The sequence below is a fragment of the Rattus norvegicus genome, chromosome 6 (genome assembly GCF_036323735.1).
Source record: "Rattus norvegicus strain BN/NHsdMcwi chromosome 6, GRCr8, whole genome shotgun sequence".
Taxonomy (NCBI): Eukaryota; Metazoa; Chordata; class Mammalia; order Rodentia; family Muridae; genus Rattus; species Rattus norvegicus.
The window spans coordinates 22,042,965-22,067,000 of record NC_086024.1 but is presented as its reverse complement, the minus strand read 5'-3'; the positions used below and the strand labels follow the sequence as shown (position 1 = coordinate 22,067,000).

General features: G+C 42.8%; 1 protein-coding gene across 4 annotated transcripts in view; it reads right to left on the bottom strand.

Moving 5' to 3' along the window:
• Positions 1-24,036, bottom strand: part of Heatr5b (HEAT repeat containing 5B) — an 80,025-nt gene that overhangs the window by 8,582 nt on the left and 47,407 nt on the right. For all 4 annotated transcript variants that reach the window (XM_039112448.2, XM_039112449.2, NM_001191064.3 and 1 more), the window contains exons 25-32: positions 20,482-20,663; positions 17,515-17,583; positions 13,189-13,368; positions 6,356-6,593; positions 5,151-5,405; positions 3,422-3,549; positions 1,481-1,625; positions 516-782 (exon numbers count right to left, since the gene is read on the bottom strand). In XM_039112448.2, the coding sequence (XP_038968376.1) occupies positions 516-782; positions 1,481-1,625; positions 3,422-3,549; positions 5,151-5,405; positions 6,356-6,593; positions 13,189-13,368; positions 17,515-17,583; positions 20,482-20,663 (1,464 nt within the window). The remainder of the gene's footprint in view (positions 1-515; positions 783-1,480; positions 1,626-3,421; positions 3,550-5,150; positions 5,406-6,355; positions 6,594-13,188; positions 13,369-17,514; positions 17,584-20,481; positions 20,664-24,036) is intronic.

The following is a 24,036-nucleotide window of genomic DNA, read 5'->3' as shown; positions in this document are numbered from 1 at the left end:
AATGGACCCACACACTTTCTGGTACTATTTTTACTTTAAAACCAAGGGAACGTCTACTCCATGCCACAGTCCTTCATATCTACAGCAGCTATCACCTTTATTAGCCACAGTTCTTTTCAGTGCTCCTCACGGTTGACTGTCACTGTCCTCAGGCATGCATTAGTTTTTCAGTGATACTCATCCATGGGAACCAGATTATCACACAGGAGTCGGTCGTTCTTCCCTCCCGTGGCTGTCTGTGGGTGTCATGTCTTCCCTCAACCTTCAGGTTTCTGTTTGTTTTATGATATTGGGAATCAAAACCAGGATGAGGACTTTGCACATGCTGGGCAAGGCTACCTCAGGTTGTAATTTTAGAAATTTTAGTCTTTCCCAGGCTGTTAAAGGCAAACTAACTCTTTAAAAAAACTTCTCATTTAGCAGTTGAGACTTAAGAAAGGAAAAAGAAACTGTTAAAATCCAAAGAAAGCGCATCTTTCATATAGCACACTCTCAAATACTGATCAATACCATACCAGCTGGTGAACAGAGTGATGGCAAGTCTGAGAGAATGGTCACTGTGGCTGCCACCAAGCGAGCGCTTTCTTCGGACAGGTGAGTCTTTGTGGCCACGTGACTTGGAGAGTCCGACATCTTGGTACTCAGGTGTGGCATATGCCGTACTAAAATGAACATCAGCAGCTCCATGGTTGCAAACACAAGGGACTTTCCAGGAATGAGGCCGCCGGTGTCACCCCCTTCTCCTAGTGCAGGACAGGACTCTTTTTCCATATCCTCTTCATCTTAGGAAAAGATATAATTTGTGATATTTCCAGCAATAATATACATAAAGTGATAAGTATGGTATACACTATTTCTAAAGGATTTATAGGTAAATCTGTAGCTGGTGCCATATGCTCTTGGTACAATGCCCTGGTAGATGACCCTCCCTGAAAGCCATGGGTACTCCATCTCACCTGGAAAGCCAGTACTAGGCATTTTATTAGGTTTATATTTCATAATAGGAATAACAAATATGCTATATGAACCACAAAAAATTGATACCTTTGAATGGAAGAAGCTCAAAATTAATAATTTTTTTAAATTTTAATTTTGTTTTGAGACAGGTCTCTAGCCCAAATTGACCTTGAATCTGCTGTACGGTGGTGAACAGACATTGTACTGTCTCATCTTTTTGTTTCTACCTCCCAAATGCTGAGATCACGGACATGCCCAGTATGCCTGGTTATAAAACTAGGAGTACAGAACTGGAGAGAGGACTCAATAGGTAAGAGCACTGTTTGCTCTCCCAGTGGACCTGCGGTGAATTCCTGGCACCCACATGGCAGCTCACAACCATCTGCTTAACTCCAGTTCTAGGGAACCAGTGCCCTCTTCTGGTCTCCGTGGGTCCCAGACATGCAAGTGGGAAAAACAGCCATACATGTAAAAGAACCAACTCCAAACCTTGGGGAACAAACAAGGTTGCTTCCAGTCTTACTTAGAGCACTTCTCTTTTCTTGTAGATAGTCCTGCGCGGCCCTGACAATCTGCTGCACGACTCCAGTGACCAGCAGTTGGATGGACGGTGGGTTCCAGGTCAGTAACAGGCGGTGCAGGACACTTAGCAACTCAACACCAATCAGCTATTATAATTAATACAAATATGCTTAGTTAATTTCAATTTCAAATGACAGATGTATACTATTAAAATCTGAGAAACTATACATGCAATAATAATTTTGTAGCTAAAATTTAATATATAGGACTAGATAACTAGTGCTCTTTGCACTGTAATAAAATTGAGAGGTCACACTTTATCCTATAAGATTTTCAAACAATATATAGTATTTAAATATTTAAATATGTTTTATATTCAGATATTATTATTCTCCTACTGGAATAAAATGCCTAAGCTATTGGTGTTGCTAGAATTCAGTGTCACCGAAGTTCCTAATTGTCCTCCTAAGCTAAGGAATTGGTGGTGTGTTTCACTTCAGCAACTATTACAAACTGTAATCTTAAGTCTCAATAATTTTCTTTACCTGATTACAATGAGATTGCTGCAAATTAAAAATTAAAGAGACACTCAATTCATTCAAAACTTTTCTCCATTCTTCTCTTAGGCTAAGAAAGCCCCCACACAGCTTGGGGTGCTGTTCAGTCAGAAAGTGCTGGCTCAGCACACAGAGGCTCTAGAGACAATCCCCACAAGTACAAAGAAATTCGAAATCAAAATAAATCCAAGGCTGTTCCACTTTTCTTCACATGTTCTTCACTTATCCCAGCAGACTTCCAGGGACTGACAGAGACCTGTGCCTCTCCTGTCAAGCCACTCTCCTCACAGTAACTGAATGTTCTAGGCTTTCTTACTGAAAGCCCCCAAGGCCTCCTCTGCCCTTGCTGCAGTCTGTCTGTAGCTTTCTTCCCTTCTACACTGTCCCTGTCTCCCACAGAGCACCCCTTGCCCTTGAGAGCCGCTGGCTTTTGCTCCTACTCCCACTCTCTGGTCCCCATTGTCCATCTAGTTCCTTCCTTTTTGACCCATAAATGTCGTTGATCCTCAATTTCCCAATATAGTCCTCTTTTCATCTTCATTCAGTTTCCTAGATGACTATTCTTTGGGAAATTACACTGAGAGCCCCATAGCTCTCATGTCCCCCATGCTTCCCTTCTCAGATCTCATAAACCAACCTCTACAAGGAAAAGTGTATAATCCTTCTATATCTGTCTGTCCACCTATCTATTTGTCTGTCTGTAAGCCATCTATCTGTCATCTATCTATTGATCTATCTATGTATCTATCATTTATCTGCCTACCTATAACTGAGTTATATCCTTTGCCTTGCTTCCTTCCAAATGATCCTTCCAAACAAAATTAATCATTCTTCTATTTAAACATTTTTAATCATTTCCATTCACTTTCAGTATAGAGTACCAACTCCTTTGTCATAAAGAAGGCTTCATTCATATTTGCCCTTTTCAGCACTCCCCAGCCCCAATCTGATGACATCTACCTGGTTTACATCAGCAGTAGTAAACGACTGTAGTTCCCTTGAACTTGTCATGTCCTCCTGGATCCCGGCTTTTGTATCTGTGTTGTTCTTTCTCAGAAGGAAACTCCTCCCGTTGGCAGTTCCTCTCTAAGAGCTGACTCACCTATCCTCTCTAGCAAGAAGTGGCCTTTGCCTTGGCATCACAGAGCTGGTGCCTGACCTCACGCTCACTAGTCCCTCTCTAGGAGGGGAAAGCCATAGTGTTTAGCTGCAGTCCAGCTCTGTATCGTCATCCAAGAGTCGGGAGAGAAAAAACCCTTTTTGGTCATATTAGTTACATAATCTTGTTAGAAACTTACAATGTGAGTTCCAATGTGAGACATTTATTCCAAGGTAGTGTAATTAAAACAAATCCCACAATTATCCACTATAGAAATTCACTGTACCTGATCTTCTGCAATGTGTATTCGTGCATAAGGAGAGCCCAGTAAGGTGTGTAAGGCCTGCAGGCATGCTGTAACGTGTTCAATGGGCTCCTCTGGTCGAGGGGAACAAAGAAACTGTATACTCACACCTGGAACATACACAAAAACATGAGTTTTCATCACAAAACACTTGTGTTGCTTTGATACAGTATTTTCCCCAGTTTACTACATATTTATTAATACCAGAAATTAAAAATGTTTTCTAGGCTAAGCAGACAAACACAATATGGGGTTGTAGTGTTACAATTCGATAAGTATTTAAATTAGATATGCCATGAAGATAATCACTTCAATTTCTAGAATTAAAAAAAATATACAGTACATTAGCTAGGTGGTGGTGCACACCTTTAATCCCAGCACTCAAGAGGCAGAGACAAGTGTAGCTCTGAGTTGGGGGCCAGCCTGGTCCCCAAAATGAGTTCCAGGACAGCCAGAGCTACACAGTGAGACCCTATCTTAAAAAAAAACAAAAACAAAACAAAAAATTATACTATATTAAGAATACATTTATGGGCTGGAGAGATGGCTTGGGAGTTAAGAACACCGACTGTTCTTCCAGAGGTCCTGAGTTCAATTCCCAGCAACCACATAGTGGTTCATGCCTCTTTTAGTGTGTCTGAAGACAGCTACAATGTACTCACATGAATAAAATATATAAATCTTTTTTTAAAAAAGAATAAATTTATAACTATTTTACTACTTTCATTAAAGAGTTGCCCAACAACTTTGTAAACATACATTTTTAGGATTCTGTGTATCTGTGTGGGTTTGTTCATGTGAGCATGCCAGCCTGCAGAGTCAGGGCAGAGGGTAATGTCAGAGCCGCTGGGGCTGGAGCGGTTGGGAGCCCACCTGAGGTGGGTGTTAGAAATGAACTCAGGGGCTGGGGATTTAGCTCAGTGGTAGAGCGCTTACCTAGGAAGCGCAAGGCCCTGGGTTCGGTCCCCAGCTCCAAAAAAAAGAACCAAAAAAAAAAAAGAAATGAACTCAGGTCCTCGCTAAGAGCGGTAAGTGCTCTTAACTGCTGAGCCATCCACCTCTCATCCAAGGTTTTCAAATGTCAAGCTATACGCAAGGCTTGTCCAAATAAGTGCTCTCAGTGTACAAGGCTCTGGGTTTTCATATTTTTAACTGTGAGATCTACTTAGAAATTACATTAGTTACACCTTACTAGTTGTCTTTTCATGACCAGAAAACACAAGATCACAAATTTCCTTCAGAATATGTAAATACTTAAATAAGAACACTTATAGATTAAAATTATTTAAAACTAGATCATAAACATTTTTCTTCATTGGATAATCTGTTAAATGACAATACAAAGAAAGTGTTGAATAAAAAACCCTAGATTTTTTTTTCCTTGAAATTCAATACTGTTCTGTGAATGAACACTATGGCTAATCTTTTTTTTTTTTTGTTCTTTTTTTCGGAGCTGGGGACCGAACCCAGGGCCTTGCGCTTCCTAGGTAAGCGCTCTACCACTGAGCTAAATCCCCAGCCCCAATGGCTAATCTTTTAGAATAGTTTTGGATGATTTTTAGACAAAAATTCATTTATTTTATAAGTGGAGCTGAAAAGTCCTTTTATAATTCTTTCTTTGAATTGTGCTACAGAAGGCTTTATACAGCATTACAATGAGAGCTACAGGCATTCTGCAGTGGCCAACCTGAAATGTATCACAGGCACCTACCTAGGATCAGGTGCATTCTGTCTTTGTTAACTTCTGGCAGGGGTTTAGCACTAGCCATGGCTCCTGGAACCTGGTTTAAACTGACAGCCGGGGAGCGCTTCTGTCCTCCAGATACAGCTGTGGCTTCTGTGGACTCCTGACATGTAAATCCTGTGCTGTTTAACCAAAGTGCCACTGCATGGAGAATTGGGGCCCAGGAGTTCCGGTAGTGAAGTCTCGCTGTATCGATGGTCTCGGGAGTGTAAAATGCTCCTCCTGTGAAACAGCCAAAGCAAGTAAAAACATACTTACTGTCTGCTACAAATGTCCACACAGTTAAGAATAACTTAGGCTATCTGTGATGCCTCATACAAGAGTGCTCAGGCAACGAGCTCCTCCACCTTCTGAGGCTCCCGAAGCTCAGCTGGAGGCACCTGTCCCTCCTGAGGCCAGCTTTCCAGCCTCTCCTCTTGGAAGCCAGGGACACCATGCATCCTTATGCTGTCCTCCCCCATGGGACTAGCCACACTTCTTCACAGCACCGTCTCTTAGCCCTGTTCTGTGCTCTCCTTTTCCTCCTCTTCCTCTTCCTCCCTCCTCTTCCTCCTCTTTCTCCTCCTCCCCCTCCTCCCCCCTCCTCTCCCCACCCCCATTTCTACTGCCAACACTGAGCTCTACTCTCTCCTTGCTATCATGTGCCTGATGGGAAGAGAATAAAGGAGGACTCAATAACGATCATTAAAATATCCGAGAGGAAGGTTGAGTTTTTGAGGAGGAATTTTACCTAAACAAAAAACATGCTCATGATGGTGTCTCTATTGATTTCAATAGGAGAAGTAATTAAATGACATAAGCAAAGGCTTTAGGAGCACAGCTATGGCTCAGGTAGAATTTACATGAAAACACAATCGCCAGGCAGCACAGTATTATACTATACTTGCTCACGGACAGAGGTCGCTCGTTGCTTCCCACAGCGATTCAGAGTGCTCTGCTTGTACTGCCGTCACTACAACAGTGCTACCATTTTTGTTTCACCTAGTACACTCCTTGCTGTCATACCCTGAATCACAAAATCAGTATAAAGGACATACTCTGAAGGAAATAATTCTGAATTTATGTCCACAAATTTCAAGATGTCATTATGCTACTGTTGGTTCTAGCCTCTGCCAAGTCCATTTTATTATTAGTTTGAACTCCATGGGCAAGCTAGTGCAGGCCATACTCACCATCTGGGGGAAGCTGACTAGAGAACTCAGCTGGTAAAGTCAGAAGTGCGTAGTCTTTCAACGCGGCCAGCCACAGGCGGCTGAGAGTTGGCAGCTCGGGCTGCACTAGGGTTATTAAACTGTCGGGAGGTAGTTCGTCTATGGTGCCAAAGTCATCATCATCATCATCAGTATTTTTCATTGCTCTCTTCGGTTTTGACTCTGCTTCTTTCTTAATATTCATAGCAACCACATATACCTAATAAGACATTCATGAGTTGAAAATATGGCTTAGGATAACAATGGGATATTTTAGATTGTTCTAATCATGCAGCTACATGAGCAAGGAAAATTGGTATCAATATTAGAACATATATAACCTTCTGAATTCATTTTTTGGGTTTTTTTTTTTCAAGTCAAGGTTTCTCTGTGTAGCCCTGGCTGTCCTAAAACTCACTCTGAAGACCAGGCTGGCCTGGAATTAACAGATCTGCCTGCCTCTGCCTCCTACTCCTGGGATTAAGGGTGTACGCCACCACTGCCAGGCACTTTCTGAATTCTTGATAACTACTAAAAGTGCCTTTACCTCCTGCTTCTGAAGAATTTTTTTAAAAATTTGTCTGATTTCTAATATTCCTCTGCCAGCATGCCCCTTAAGTTGGCTTCCCTGAGTTAATCTGGCATCCTTGGTCCATGTTACACAGTCTCTCCCAGCACAGAGTATGACTTCCTGTCTGCTGCCTCCTTCCCAGGCTTACCAGACACAATCAAACAGCATTCAAAGAAAAAGATGGAGAGAAGGGAGGTGGCCAGAGAAAGGATAGCTGTAGTAAGTGAGCGACACTTAGCAATCCTGCAGTCACCACAGATAGCCTGTCTCAGACTATGATGTACTTGCCACTGTACTATCTGTGTCCTCTGTAGTCCGTGACCTTTTTAATTAGACACGGAACAGCAACTTTCCTAAAGCACGCTCAGGGTACTTCCTTGCTGCATTTCTTTTTTGTTTTACACTCATATTTAGGCTCTGTGCGAGTGGTAATACAGTGCTGGAAAACATTAATTAAAACAGGGAAAAGGAATAAAACAGTCAAGAGAAAAGCTGCACTATACAGAGGCCTTGGAAACGTTTCTCATTCTGTAGCACTGTCCCTGCGTGCCTGCTGAGGACGCTAAGGCACGCGCCTGTACACTGACAGCCTGACAGGCTTATCTACCCTTCACACAGTGAGAAGACAACGAGAGCACAGGCAGAGAGTAATGACCACAGATTGCAGCTTGGTTTATAAACACCACATCCATGCTTCTCAAGGGGGCTTTCAGGGGGGAGGTTACTTTGTGTTTGACACAGGGTCTCACAGTTACTCTGGAGAGCCTGGAGCTCACATGTAGACCAGGTTGGCCTCAAAGTCATCTAGGTCAGCCTGTGTCGGTCTCCTGCGTGTGCGATGAAAGCCATGCATCGCACACCCATATGTCCCACTCACTTCCCCAGCTTGCTCCTGCCCCCCCCCCACCTTAACTCTTCTTTAGTTAAACTGACATCCTAAGTAAGTGTCAGTAAACACTGTAAATGTAAGCAGCGATCCATTCGAGTCCTTGGTTGGCACCTTGTTTTTGTTATCATGCCAGGAACTAAGGCAAAAAGACAAAAATACCTACTTTCCCCTATAAACTCAAAGATACAATAAATACTGAGCTGATAAAATGCTGAGGAAACACCTGAAGTTTGCTTTTAGGCTGGGTGCATTGCCTTTGATCTTGGGAGCTGAGGGAAAATCTGGGTCTGAAGCCAGTTTGGGTTACATTGTCTTAAAACAAACAGCAAACAACAGCTAACCATAAAGGAAGACTGAGGAAGAGAAATGAAGTCCCAAACTTTGTCCAAGTAGGACGCTCCCTAGCACGCCCATGTCTGGTCCTTAGGGGACACATGATGGCTTCTGATGGCTGAGTAAACCTCAGGGGCCGACCACAACCATGGAGCAGAGCAGAGGCGGGCGGAGTGTGCACAGAGGAGCCTCGAGGACAGGAGCAGGGCGGCAGGGCCTGCATGGGACAGTGCTGAGCATAGGAGCACAGGAGAGGAGCCACTGCAGAGGTTTCCCGTCCGACAGACGTGTTCCTCTGTAACTTCCACTTTAATACCTGCTGTAAGAGGCTGGGGAGCGAAACACTGCACACGATAGCACACACGTACGATAGCACACGTGTAATCCCAGTACTCAGGAGACTGAACCCGGAAAATCACTTCAACTTTGCGGTCAGCCTGGTCTATATAATGAGATCTAGGCTAGCCAGGGCTACATAGTGAGACGTTACATCAAAAAAAAAAAAAAAAAAAAAGAAAAGAAAGAAAAAAAAAGGAAGATTAGCACTTGAGAGCCAAAAAATGCCTTATAAGCCCAATACTCATTTTCATGTTCTTTCTTTGTAAGTTATGAATTTGCTGCACAGAGGACTCTTTAATTTCACAAGTTAATATACAGTTTTCTCACTCTTCATAATCATATTCTAATGGCTACACTGCATACAGCATAATGTGCCCACTAATTTCCCTACAGTTGAACAAATTTTATCATGTTTTCTTCTGACTGAAGGTCACAGAACCTAAACACATAGCAAAGTACATTTTCCTCTTCATGCTACAGGTAACGCTAAGTAAACACGGTGATGAACTTCTCTTTGCCCGAGAAAGGGATCACAGGAGTTCCAGGGTCAGTGATAACAATGTTTCCATGGCTCTCAATGGAAGAGCAAGTGCTTCCTTGTAAGCGTTGCTGTTCTGGCTCTGCACTTGGAGGGCAGAGGCTTTAAGGCCAAGTAAGACAAGTTCTGAAGGTGGCAGTGATTGGAATAACTGCTACCCGTGGCTTTAGAGGAAGTAATCGCAATGGAGTGTGTCACTAAGGAAACGAAGAGAGTGGAGTTCTTTCAGAAACTTCAGGAGAGCTGACACTCTCCTCAACAATGAAAGGACTTCTGGGGAATCACCATCCCTGACCTCAAGCAGTATTACAGAGCAAAAGTGATAAAAACGGCATGGTATTGGTACAGAGACAGACAGATAGACCAGTGGAATAGAATTGAAGACCCAGACATGAACCCACACACCTATGGTCACTTGATTTTTGACAAAGGAGCCAAAACCACCCAATGGAAAAAAGATAGCATTTTCAACAAATGGTGCTGGTTCAACTGAGGTCAGCATGTAGAAGAATGCAGATTGATCCATTCTCATTGCCCTGTACAAAGCTTAAGTCCAAGTGGGTCAAGGACCTCCACATCAAACCAGATACACTCAAACTAATAGAAGAAATGGGGAAGCATCTCAAACACATGGGCACTGGAGAAAATTTCCTGAACAAAACACCAATGGCTTATGCTCTAAGATCAAGAATCGACAAATGGGATCTCATAAAACTGCAAAGCTTCTGTAAGGCAAAGGACACTGTTGTTAGGACAAAATGGCAACCAACAGATTGGGAAAAGATCTTTACCAATCCTACAACAGAGAGAGGGCTTATATCCAAAATATACAAAGAACTCAAGAAGTTAGACCTCAGGGAGACAAATAACCCTATTAAAAAATGGGGTTCAGAGCTAAACAAACAATTCACAGCTGAGGAATGCCGAATGGCTGAGAAACACCTAAAGAAATGTTCAACATCTTTAGTCATAAGGGGAATGCAAATCAAAACAACCCTGAGATTTCACCTCACACCAGTGAGAATGGCTAAGATCAAAAACTCAGGTGACAGCAGATACTGGCAAGGATGTGGAGAAAGAGGAACACTCCTCCATTGTTGGTGGGATTGCAGACTGGTACAACCATTCTGGAAATCAGTCTGGAGGTTCCTCAGAAAATTGGACACTGAACTACCTGTGGATCCAGCTATACCTCTCTTGGGCATATACCCAAAAGATGCCCCAACATATAACAAAGACACGTGCTCCACTATGTTCATAGCAGCCTTATTTATAATAGCCAAAAGCTGGAAAGAACCCAGATGCCCTTCAACAGAGGAATGGATACAGAAAATGTGGTACATCTACACAATGGAATATTACTCAGCTATCAAAAACAATGACTTTATGAAATTCATAGGCAAATGGATGGAACTGGAAAATATCCTGAGTGAGGTAACCCAATCACAGAAAAACACACATGGTATGCACTCATTGATAAGTGGCTATAGCCCAAATGCTTGAATTACCCTAGATGCACAGAACACATGAAACTCAAGAAGGATGACCAAAATGCGAATGCTTCACTCCTTCTTTAAAAGAGGAACAAGAATACCCTTGGCAGGGAATAGAGAGGCAAAGATTAAAACAGAGACAGAAGGAACAGCCATTCAGAGCCTGCCCCACATGTGGCCCATACATATACAGCCATCCAATTAGACAAGATGGATGAAGCAAAGAAGTGCAGGCAGACAGGAGCCGGATGTAGATCGCTCCTGAGAGACACAGCCAGAATACAGCAAATACAGAGGCGAATGCCAGCAGCAAACCACTGAACTGAGAATAGGACCCCCGTTGAAGGAGTCAGAGAAAGAACTGGAAGAGCTTGAAGGGGCTCGAGACCCCATATGTACAACAATGCCAACCAACCAGAGCTTCCAGGGACTAAGCCACTACCTAAAGACTATACATGGACTGACCCTGGACTCTGACCTCATAGGTAGCAATGAATAGCCTAGTAAGAGCACCAGTGGAAGGGGAAGCCCTTGGTCCTGCCAAGACTGAACCCCCAGTGAACGTGATTGTTGGGGGGAGGATGGGGAGGGGAACACCCATATAGAAGGGGAGAGGGAAGGGTTAGGGGGATGTTGGCCCGGAAACTGGGAAGAGGAATAACAATCGAAATGTAAATAAGAAATACTCAAGTTAATAAAGATGGAGAAAAAAGAAAAGAAAAGAAAAGAAACTTCAGGGGGTGAGAAAAGACAGCCAAGAAAGGAGAACACAGACAAGACAAAGCATGAAGGTGTGAGGATCCCGGAGGGCATAACTGATAGCAGAGAGCTCTGAACTTTCATACGAGCGCCTGACTGGGATCTACTCTTGTCCTCCAAGTTTCCACTTAAACATCACTTGCTCCAAAATCTGCAGCTCTGAGCCTACAGCCTGCTTAGTGCCCTGCCGTTTGAGAACTCTGGATCTCTCCTCTGGTGGCTCTCTTTACTTTCTGTTGCATCTCCTGGTTTTGAGTTTGTCTTGCTAAGTACATGCAGCACATCTATCCTGGTCTTTACTATCCTGCCTGAGAGCTGGCATTCCATAACATACTGCTGGATAAAGGGGAGCGGCCATCAGACAAGTATGCGCCCTGGATTAAAGCCAAACTACAGTAACTGTAAAAGTAACTGCAGCAGGTGATGTTTGTTATGGGTAAGATAGCAGGTATTGCACACGGTCCTTTACACCAATGTCTAACTGACTTTACATTATGATCCTATGAAATATTTAGTCATTTCCGAAACTCTAACGTTAAAAAACAAATGGAGCTAGAGACATGGCTCTGTGATTAAGAGTACTTTATACTTGTGCAGAGCATCAGGCATGCATGTGGAATACATACATACAAAACATTTATACACATAAAAATTAAACATAAAATAAATATTAATGTGAATAAAACGATTTTTGAATAGGCAAGTAAGTAATATCCAATGTCGCACAGTTCACATAAATCTAAGAACTGGAGGAGTTGGCAAACAAACTCTCTAAGTGAAAAAACAGAGGTAAAATAGGTCTGAGTGAACAGACCTAGGATATGCTGGCATCTGAGAACGAGATAAAAGAAATGAAATGAAGTGGTGTGTAGCAATTCACAGTCAGCAGGAAACACTAAGCCTGAGGTACAAATTGCTAAACAATTATATAAACTACTCCCACTACAAAAGAACTCCAAATGAGTGCACACTACTCATTCTGTTTTGTGGCCTTCTGACCTAAGTTTTAAGGCATTTATTTATCTCAGTTAGGTGCCAAGCACGATGGTTTGCACTGTTATACTGCATGGCTTACAGAAGATACCATTTCCACTTTTCAATGATAAGACTGAGGCGGTAAGCCAGCTGTCACTTGAAGAAGTCACACAGATGATAAATCTTAAGATAGGACTTGTTCCAGAGTTTGACTCAGTAGTTAATGTTCTTTACCCTGAACATTGCCAAACTCCCCTGGAGGTCCATCAGTCACAAAGGCGAATGTGCAGAGGAATAATAATAATTATAATAATGCTGCAATAAAAGGACCTTCCATGGTCATCGGCGCACACAGTGCTACAGACAGCTGAGGACTGATTAAGGAAGAGTTGAGATTGGAGAACAGTTTTATTTTTTTAAAAAATAAAATCTACTAAGTATTATCTTTTCAAGATTTGCATTAATTTAAAAAACCTAGACAAAAGCAATCATTTTATAAAAATAAGCAAAAAAAAACAAAAAAACAAAAAAACAACATTATTTTTGCCAAAATACCAGACGGATCCCAGGGATGTTTCACAAGACGGCTGGGTCTGTAGTCTAGAACTTGGAGAGAAAACTCATTCTTATGGTACTTCCCTGATCTAGCACATTCTCTTTCTCTGAGGGACTACGTCTAAGTCCCTACCCGAAGCCCAGGGTCCTGCCTTCATCTGAACTGAGCCTGCAGTGTGCTGCTCTGCTCATCACTGCCAGGCCACAGGCACAGGCAAGAACGCCAGTGAGAAAAAGGACTGCAAAGGACTCATCGACCAGGGTAGGAAGGCTTTCCACGCTGAGGGCCAATTTTCACACACAGAGGGCTCTCCAGTGGGCTCAGGGATGGAGGAATGGTGAGCTATAAGAGGCCATGTTTACCTCTGCCCACGCCTTAAGAACAGCCAGCTTCTCCATGGTGGTGGCACTCTCTCGGTACAGTTGACTAGGAGATCCCTTTCCAGCCTGAACTTTGTCCAGAGAGGAAACGAGTAGATTATGCACCCGACGGAGGTCATTGAGATCGCTGACAACACCACTTCCAATCCACGTGCTGCACACCTAGACAAGGAACAGTGAAAATTACTGCGTACAGAGTACCTGAAGAGCGCAGTGAGATGTGCTTCTTCATATCCCCGCACAGAGAACAAAAGGGTTCATTCTATCCCCACTGCAGAAAGCAGAGCAGCACTAAGTTTCCACTCCGTTTGTCTGTCTGACACAGAGCTTTGCCGGGCACTACGGGGTGGCTTTGAGCTTATCTCCTAAGTACAGGAATTACAACTGTGTGCCACCATGTCCAGATTCTATGTTTCCACTATTTAACAAAAATTTAAAATAAATAGTTTTCTCCCTAAAGTAGTTCAGTCTTGAAAATTCTTCAACAATTATCTGTTTACCATCATCAAACTATCAAATTAGTTATCATGAAAGGCTTTTTTAATAAGGGGAAAAGAAACTATAGAGTTTTATAATTTCAATATTACACTCGGTAGATAGGAAGGAGAGAAGATGCTTAGACATCAGGAGAGCTTGTGTGTAAAGACACAAGGATGTGAGAAGAGGAAGAAGTAGAGATCAGGAAAGCTGAGGTCAGACACGATGAAGTTTACATATCCTATGTACTAAAATCAGATGGGGATCCGTGGCATTAGATTTATGCTTTAGAAGAAGTATATACAGGACAATAAACAGCATATTCAGTTTCATGTCTCCTACAGGACTGCATGAGACAGACATGACATGGGTGGAACTGAGAATAAAAGGAACGTTGGAGACAAAATACTGCAGGGTGTTACACCATGAATGATGGGCACAGGACACTGAGAGGCAGGGTGGGGAGTCAAAGCTCCTAACCCTGAAGAACAGAAGGAAGGGGAAACCACCATCAGGAGTGCTGCCATAAAGACCAGCAAAGTTCAGTACAGACAAGTCAGCATAAGTTTGATTCCAAACACTTTCACGTGTGAGTTCTAGGTACTACTAAAAGATTTCAGGACGGATATTCAGAAGACAGATGGAAACTGTTCTAGACTCCAGGAGCAAGTGGGAGGTAACCATTTAAGACTAGAAACTTCTACGCAAAAGCAATAACTAAAGTAAGATTGGGAGGCAGATTTGTTTAGAAGAGAATATCTTAAAGGCCTTCTATCAAGACAATGGGGGGAGTGGGTATACTGAAGGGGTAAGCAGAACAACAGAAATAAATGGAAACCCAGGAAAATAAAGGAAAACCATGTGAGGACAGACACTGAAGTCAACAGAAGGATGCCATCCAAGAAGAGGCCTAGACAGGGCTAGCTTTGGCAACTATATTTATGTCCACGACTTCTGGGTAAAAGGGAGGAATGGGCAGGATGCACCTGAGGGAGCACAGGTAGGAAGGGAAGGGTTGGGGCCGAAGCACACTGTGGACACACAGACATTTCTATTAGGGAACTCATTAGGAGTCACTCAGAGACAAAGGAAGACTAAAATCTTGTCCAGCTTTGGGGGCGGATAAGTGTGGTAAGCTCAGGTTTTACTGCCAAAAGGATTATTAAAAACCACTCTGGTTTCTGGAGGATTTGGGTTTCAAATCATGGCTAATGGACTTGTGTTTCTTTATTTAAAACCTTAAAAACTGACAAAATTATTACAACAATTTTATTTGCTTAAAATTTTATTTTCAAAACCTGAAAACTATGTTTAATAAAAATAAGAACACTTAACAACATTGTTATTAGGGCACACTTCTGGCAAGATAAATCGCCCACCACAATGGTTCTGCAAATAGCAAGTTCAAAGTGACATGCACTAAAGTAGAGTGTCAAAGGAAATCAAGTTGTTGATTCCTACAGAAACTAAACATACTGGAGATACAGGACTTTAGTGCAATTTGGTTAAAATGTAACTAAAAGTCAGGGAATTTTGTGAACACCAGAAATGTCGCCCTAAGCTTTCCTTGCAAAACTCCTACCTACTTCCTCTTCTTTAAAAAGTCTAGGGCAGCTGTTTTCAACCTTTGGGTCATGACCATTTTGACAAACCTCTATCTCCAAAAATATTTTCCATTGTGATTCATACCAGCAAAATTAGTTATGAAGTATCACTGAAAATAGTTTTATGGTTGGGGGTCAGCACAACATGAGAAACTGTATTAAAGGCCCCCAGCATTAGGACACTTGAGAACCACAGATATAGGGGCTGAAGTGATGGCTCAGTGGTTCAGAGCTCTTGCTGCATTTGCAGAAGACCAGAGTTTGGTGCCCAACGCCCATGCCAGGCAGCTCATAGCTGCCCGTAACTATAGCTCCAGGTGATCTGATACCGTCTTTTAGCATCTGTGGTCACCCGTGTGTGTACGAGCATATACACATACACATACAGAAATAAAAATGTAAGTGGGTTTCTGTAAGATTTTGTGTCTTATACCTGGAAATTGCAAGTAATGCTTATGGATTTGTTTATAAAGAAAGACAATGCAGTGAAGATTCCACAAAACCATATTCAGAGAAAAGACCTTGGCCCCCATGCCAAACAAGTGGGCATATATTTTACATTTTAGGCTCCAGTGAAATATTTAAGGTTCATTGTGATTTCTGCTATAACTGGCTGCTTTGCTGCCTCACAGAAACATCCAGGCGTCCTACACGTGAGGCTTTCTCTTGTCTTTCTAAAGATTACCCTGATTAGAAGTCTCTTCAGGTAAAGTTATTCTCACCAACAAACCAGAACCTTCTAAGCAGCTCTTTCCTTTGTAAAGTAAAAGAATGTGCGAGGCACTGTCCCACCAGTTTCAAATTAAGTTTCCTCGTGCAAGTGGGAAGGAGGCCAGGCATTTGGACCTGCCACTAGGAGACAAAAACCATTATAGAAAAAGAAACAAATAAGCTGAAGGGAAACTCAACACTAGGAGCTGCTCACTTGTGAGATGAAATTCTAGCAGCCTTCATGCTTCTAGCAATCAGCAGCTCTGTAGGAAGACCTGCTGCTGCTGTGCTCAGAGCACCCTCATCACTCTGTGGAAGACCTGCTGCTGCTGTGCTCAGAGCATCGTCATCAAGAGGGCAATTGCGCACGACTACTCTCTATGCTTGTTTGTCAGTATCCCAAAGGATTTACTTTCACTTCAACACTTCAACCATAACACAAAGATCTATCCCTTATAGCTCTGGTCCTCTTCTCTCTGTCCCATACTGTCTGTGGAAGAAGTTAACTCCCTGAAAGAGCACCATTAAGGCAACAAATACCAGAGAAACCAATTCAATAAAAAGAAGTAAGTCCATTCAACCAGGAGAACAAAGGACTTCAAATGAGGCACTGCGGTGAGCAGAGACTCCCGGTGAGCAGAGACTCCCGGTCACATGCAGTGTGGGTATGGAGTCTAAGCAAAGGTGAGGGCCATGGCTCTGCTCTCCAGCAGACTGAGGAGGAGACAGCTAATGCTCTCTTAAATGTGAGGAAAAAAATGCCATTTTTCAAAGACTAGAACTCAGTACAGGAATCCTTCCACAGGGGAGCATGGGAGAGGAAGGCACTTAGCACAGGGTGAGGACATATGCTTGGGTAGCTCTGTAGCTGTGGATGCAACAGCGTGAGACTAACTCTTGTGGGCCGATGGTGCAATGTCATTAGTATAATGTGCAGCTCTTTTTAGGGTAATCGGTATCCAGGAATCCAAGAAGTCTCATAACCTATGGGCAGGAATGTTTAGTACCTGTTACTACCCTCCTCCGTTATTACAGATTTTGTATCTTATGTTTATTTTGAGTCTCCTTATGGTGTTCAGAGGTCTGTTCACTTGGAGAGAATGTAGGGGCTAAGTATCCAAAGCTGAATCCTGAGCTATAACAAAGAGGAGTGTGGTTAACGCCTACTGTTTTAAATTTAAAAGGGGGGAAACGAGGGGTAGTGAGACGGCTCAGCTGGCAGGCGCCCTCTATCAGACAGGGAATCCACAGTGGAGGAGACACCCAACACCTACATGGTGTCCTGACTTCCACACGAGGACAATGCTTCATTCAGATCAAATAAGTGAATGGATGGATGGATGGATGGATGGATGGATGGATGGATGGATGGATGGATGAATAATTTTATTTGAAAATTTATTTTAAAAAGGAATGAACACTATTGCATCTCCAAGGTAAAAATAATTTGATTTTTCTCCCTTTAAGTGAAATCTAAGACCTCTAGGAATTTATGGAAGGCCTGCTTTCTTCTTACCTGGCAAGCTTTTGCTATTATGTCTGATGGCGTATCTTGTGAAAAAGCTGGTCTTAGGGCAGCTCCCACCTAAAAAAAAATGAGCAAATTTTTATTTTAGAGACAAATAGAAAACAGAAAGCCTTTTGAGTCATTGGAGGTTAAAACACCAAACACACATCTATGTTCCTCTCTTTTTTATCACCTCCTCCTTATCCCCTTAGTTTATTATAAGATTAAACATAGCATTTGTCTTTGCTTCTTAGAAAGTTATAATATCAAATCTATTTGGAAAGGATGCCCCTAGGACAACCTTCTTTTTTTTTTTTTTTTCTCTCTCAGAGCTGGGGACCGCGCTCTACCACTGAGCTAAATCCCCAACCCCAACAACCTTCTTTCCTTTGCTTTTTTTCTATTTAAAAGTAAATGGGACTTTCTGATAGTCTGCTGTGACTTTTGTTTCCTCCCCACCCCCATATGTAGTTTCTAAACATATTCCTAATAGCATCTATGTATCTTTTAGGCAAATCTCATGGAAGTGAGTCAATTTCTTTAAATAACTGTCGAACAATAAAAATTAAGAGGCACTAAAACACCTCCAAAAGTACCTCACTCAAAACTACTGGCTTTTAGGGGTGGGTAAAAGTGGCTGCCAAGCAAGCTAGGCCATCTGCGCTGGGTACCCGAGAACCACGGGCGAGAGAACGGACTCTTATCGTCTTCTGACCCCATTCATACATTTACTGCGTATACAAACTCTCTCTCTCTCTCTCTCTCTCTCTCTCTCTCTCTCTCTCTCTCCTTCCCCTTGCTCCCTCTCTCTCACCATACACACCGTAGAAGGTGAAGGTAATATGCTGTTAGCTAGCTTTTCTATTACCACTATATCAATAAGTAAGGCATACAAACAAGCTTTAAGGAAGTCAGCATCAGCCATGGACTCTCAGATAGATGCTGAGATGTAATGTGTACAGGCTGAATGAAGACATTACATGAAGTCTTTCGCTACACTGAGATTTCTACCAGCAGTCACTATATTGTTTACACAGTAATCTGGTGACAATCACAGGTTCTTTTTTATGAATAAAGTCATGACAGACCTAATAAAAGCAAAGAGTCAATACTGACCTCACAGCAGTTAATAGCTGTCCTTTGGTTACATAAGACAACGCTCTTATTCTTTGGAAATATAGTTCAAATGGCTCAAGGGTAACATTTTACAGAGTAAAATAGTTTGAAATGACTTAGGAAAAACCTATATGTACATATGTGTGTCTGTGGAAAGAGAAAAAGGCTTGGCAGGACAGAGAGAGGAAGAGAAAGTCATCTTTCAAACAAATTAATCAAAATGAGTAATAGATAAATATGGGGGAAAGATACAAATGGTTTTAGAATATTTTCCTGAGTATTTGAAATTATTTCTAAATAAGAACACTAGAGAAATAGTTTAGACGTTAAGAACAATGGTTGCCCTTCCAAGGTCCTAAGTTCAATTTCCAGCAACCACGTGACGGCTTAGAAGCATGTATAAGGTAATCTGATGCCCTCTTCTGTCATGCAGACATACAGGAAGACACAACACTCATATACATACATACATAAATAAACCTTTTAAAAAGTAGATGGGAGCATGTTACTTGTTTTGGTTTGTTTTTGAGACATGGTCATGTAGCCCAGGACGGCCTGGAATGTGACCTACTCTTACTCGTACCTCCTGAGACTATAGGCCCCTCACTAATACACCGGGAGACGTAAGACACCCTCATTCTGTACGGAGTAAGCAGCTGTGTACAGTCACTTGCACTAAAGACAGAACTTTCCACCTGTATTTACATATTATTCACAGCTAGCGCTCTCTATCTATCTATCTATCTATCTATCTATCTATCTATCTATCTATCTATCTACCTACCTACCTACCTATCTATCTATCTATCTATCTATCTATCTATCTATCTATCTATCTATCTATCTATCTATCTATCTATGTAGTCTAGCTTTCCTGGAACTCACTATGTAGACCAAGATAGCCTCAAACTCACAGAGATCCTCTTATGTAGACCAAGATGGCCTCAAACTCACAGAGATCCTCTTTCTGCCTCTGCCTCTGCCTCTGCCTCTGCCTCTCCTCTGCCTCTGCCTCTGCCTCTCTGCCTCTCTCTCTGCCTCTCTCTCTGCCTCTCTCTCTGCCTCTCTCTCTGCCTCTCTCTCTGCCTCTCTCTCTGCCTCTCTCTCTGCCTCTCTGCCTCTGCCTCTGCCTCTGCCTCTGCCTCTGCCTCTGCCTCTGCCTCTGCCTCTGCCTCTGCCTCTGCCCCTAGAGTGCTGGATTGAGGGTATGCACCACCACCTGGTTTGAATGCAAGTTTTAGGCAAGACATTTTGTATCTGGAACCAAGTTTCCACATTATTTCAGTTTTTAAAAAAGACTTCCATTTTGCTTCCCAATGTAACTTTCTCATAGCCTTTCCCCCGTTACTAGGATTAGGTTATTGTGTGTCTGAAATCTTAGAGTACAAATCTCAGGAGAACAAGCTGATGTGCTTAGGATGTGGTAAAAACAATCTCATAAGTCTGCTCCTTTCAGTAGTGTCTTTGGCAGCTGTCACCAGGAGTCATGTCCTCACTGGGCTTACAACAGGACATTGCTTTTATTTCTAAAACTGTTCATCAAGCCTTAGCGTCCACAGATACAACGGCAGCAAATCCGTAACAATTCTGTGAATGTTCTCTTTATCATTCCAGTGGCACAGCATGGCATGGCTGAACATCTACACACAAGACCGGAAGGCAAGGCTACAAGTTCTATTCAGGTTTCATCATTAATGTGCTCTCACAGATTAAAAATAGTTACAACAGTTGGACCCTTCTCCAGTTGAAACTTTGAAACAAGTCATAGAGCTTTGAGTTCCATAGGAAAAGAGAATGTAATTCCTCCTTTAGTGACCCTCACAAACTTCAGTTAGAGTATAAATCAGCCACAGAACTTACATTAGCTTGATACTGCTCCAGGATCACATGACCTGGAAATTCTGGCTCAGGCACAGATGCAAATTTCTTGATAATGTCTTCAAGTGCCTGGAGCCCAGCCATTCGCAGTTGGTTGCTATGATCAGTTGCAGCCATGAATGCCATTCGAATCAGGTCAGAGAGATGTAATACCAAGAGGTCATCTGCAAAGGAAAACAGAATGTAGAAGGGAAAGTTCACCCAAACTAGTGTAATGCACAAAAATATGAAACAATTCGACAAAGTGCTTATGATCCACAATGTCTAAAGCATAAAACTCAAGAATCCCAGAGCAGCAGCAGAGCTTTAACATGCAAACACAGACAACTACAGGATATACACTGGCAGCTGAAGCAAAATACATGAGTAATATGGCTTTCCCAAACGGCCTTGTAATTCCCTCAGAACAGACACGGGCAGAACTTTTCTGTAAAGGGTCAGATACTGACTATTTTTGGCTTTGCAGGCCATATTATCTCTAAGGCTCTGCTGCTACACTATGAGAGCAGCCAGAAAGTACACAGTACAGCAGACAATGCTATGGAAACAACGGTGATGATTCCAGTAAACTGTTTACAAACACGGCTGTGGGCTGCATTTCAATCACAGGCCATAGCGACAATCTCTACTGCAGAAAGCACAGTGTGTAGTCAGGAAATTTAGCTACAAAATTATTTTAAGAGACTTTTTAAGAGAACAGAATGGGAAGGGAGTCTGGTACTTTTAACACCAGGCCAAAGGTTACCCTGGATCTTGCTTAAAAGCAAATCTCAAAGGAATTCAAGTGACACAAAGTGCAATAATTTTACTACATCCCAGGACAAAGTTCAGCACTATTTAAAGAAACAGCAAAATTGAGCACTAGCTTCACAGCATTTACAGTGCCAGCATCTGACAACAATGTACCAAGAACATAAAGACCAGAAAAGAACCTAGCTCCAAGTAGAAAGAAAAGACCAAGGACCAGGAACTGGTTCAGATATGAGTGATAACAGAACTGGCAGGCAAGGTTTTACAGGCACTGCACACTGCCACATGGTAAAGGGTCACATGGTAAAGCATGACCTCCATGGAGCAGGAGTGAGTGGGGGGCATGACCTCCATGGAGCAGGAGTGAGTGGGGGGCATGACCTCCACGGAGCAGGAGTGAGTGGGGGGCATGACCTCCATGGAGCAGGAGTGAGTAGGGGTGGGCATGACCTCCATGGAGCAGGAGTGAGTGGGGGGCATGACCTCCATGGAGCAGGAGTGAGTGGGGGGCATGACCTCCATGGAGCAGGAGTGAGTGGGGGGCATGACCTCCATGGAGCAGGAGTGAGTGGGGGGCATGACCTCCATGGAGCAGGAGTGAGTGGGGGGCATGACCTCCATGGAGCAGGAGTGAGTGGGGGTGGGCAAGACCTCCATGGAGCAGGAGTGAGTGGGGGGCATGACCTCCATGGAGCAGGAGTGAGTGGGGGGCATGACCTCCATGGAGCAGGAGTGAGTGGGGGGCATGACCTCCATGGAGCAGGAGTGAGTGGGGGTGGGCAAGACCTTCATGGAGTAGGAGTGAGTGGGGGTGGGCATGACCTCCATGGAGCAGGAGTGAGGGCATATAAGGCATACAGTATAACAAGAAATATGCTAGGTGACATTAGGACAAGCTAGGTACAAAGATCAGTCAACTTAAAATACAGGAACCAGAAGAAATGATCACAGTTAAGTGCTCTAATCTAGAAGACTGAAGGCAGTCTTTTTGAAGTACTAGCAATTCAGTGACTCACCCCACCCCCAAAGAATTATTTAAATTGGATTTTGTTGTTACTATTGAAAGGTTAACAAGACAGGTTTTGTCAAGTTCCTATCTTAAAAAACCAAATTTAACATTTGAAGTTTAAAGAGTGTATGTTGGGGTGGGCACTAAAAGCAAAGAGAAGGAAGAGCATTTGGCTGGAGGTCACCAAAGCTCCCTCCTCTAGAGGAGGTTAAAACAAGCAACCAGCCTTGTGAGGTAGATAAGCCACTGACAGAGTTTGGGAGAAGAAATTTCAGGTAGAGGATCTGAATTAAAATGGGTCTACTCATGCTATGTAAATGTCAATAAACAAAATGTAAATAAAAAGACAATAATTCATAAATAAAAGATGGGTGGATGGATGGATGGATGGATGGATGGATGGATGGAAGATAAAAAGGACAAATTTTCCTTGTACTCTGTCAGCTAATCCACCATGTCTAGGAATCTATCAAACTCCAAATTAAGCAACTGTACCTGACTGCTTTCCCTAACAGTCTCCGCCCATAAACCTTCCTTCTGTAATTTGAGGTGAGTGTGTAGGGGGATGTAGAGAGGAGCTGGGGGCTGGGCTGGCAGGGCTTCTGTGGCCCCGGAGTGACCATTCCTCTAGCTAAAGCACAGGGCTCAGCAGATGAGGATGCGATCCGAAGGGCCTGGAAAGCACAAGCACCAGGTTTGCAATTTTTCAGAGTCAGAGTTGGCTCGTGTTTCATCCCAGAACCTAAGCTGAGTCCTGAGACCATCCAGCCACAGCTGGGAAGTACCACGAAGCACAGCGTGCATGCAGAGTGCCACACTGTGAGCAGATTCTGCACATGAGGGGCATCCTCCTCTTGGATGGACGAGGTAATGCATACCATGGAGGCCCACAGAGGCTACAAGAGTGCATCAGATTCTCTGGCACTAGAGTTACAAGCATTTGTGAGTCACTTGATGATCTGAGCTTTGAACCCAGGTCCTTTACAAGAGTAGCAAGTGCTTTTAACCACCAAGCCATCGCTCTAGCCCACAAATGACCTTTTTAAGAATGTTGCCTACACCTCTGTGAGGATGCATCATACACACAGGATTCATAAGTCTACATCTCTACCATCTAGACTACTAGGTTTTTTTCAAGGTATGACTATGGTTTTGATTCTTTACATCCTCAGTATACAGTAAATAGGGCTCAGTTAATATGGACTAAACAATGGCATGAATACCGACTCCATATTTACTGTTTCCCCTGGGCTCGATGTTCTGATTTACACTTCATAGACTGTGCACTGCTATACCATGCAAGGCATTTTAACATATATACATCTATACTGTCTACTTAACACAGTCAAACCCAACAGGGTAAAAGGGAGACAACTACATACACAGTAGGGAGCCTCTTCCTGGACCAATTCTTTCAACTTCTCCAGGTCTCTTTAACTATAAAATGAAGATATTTATTACTGGGACTAATACTCACTTTGTGAGTTCTCTATAATATTTGATCCAAAGGAGATTCAGCACAAAATGTTACAAAAGCTAAAAACAATGACATTTTCAGTAATAAGCATTTTTCTTTTCAAAAATGCAAAATAATTTTCACATATTTTCATGTGTGAACTATGAGAGTTTGAAATACACTGTGGACTCATGACTCTGACTGTCTCTGTGGCTAGGAATGGCCACGTTCATTCGACTGTGGACCTGAAAGCTGTACCGTCAGAGCCCGTCTGTCAGTCAGTCTGTCAGTCAGTGTGGGAATACGACTAGGGAATAAGGAT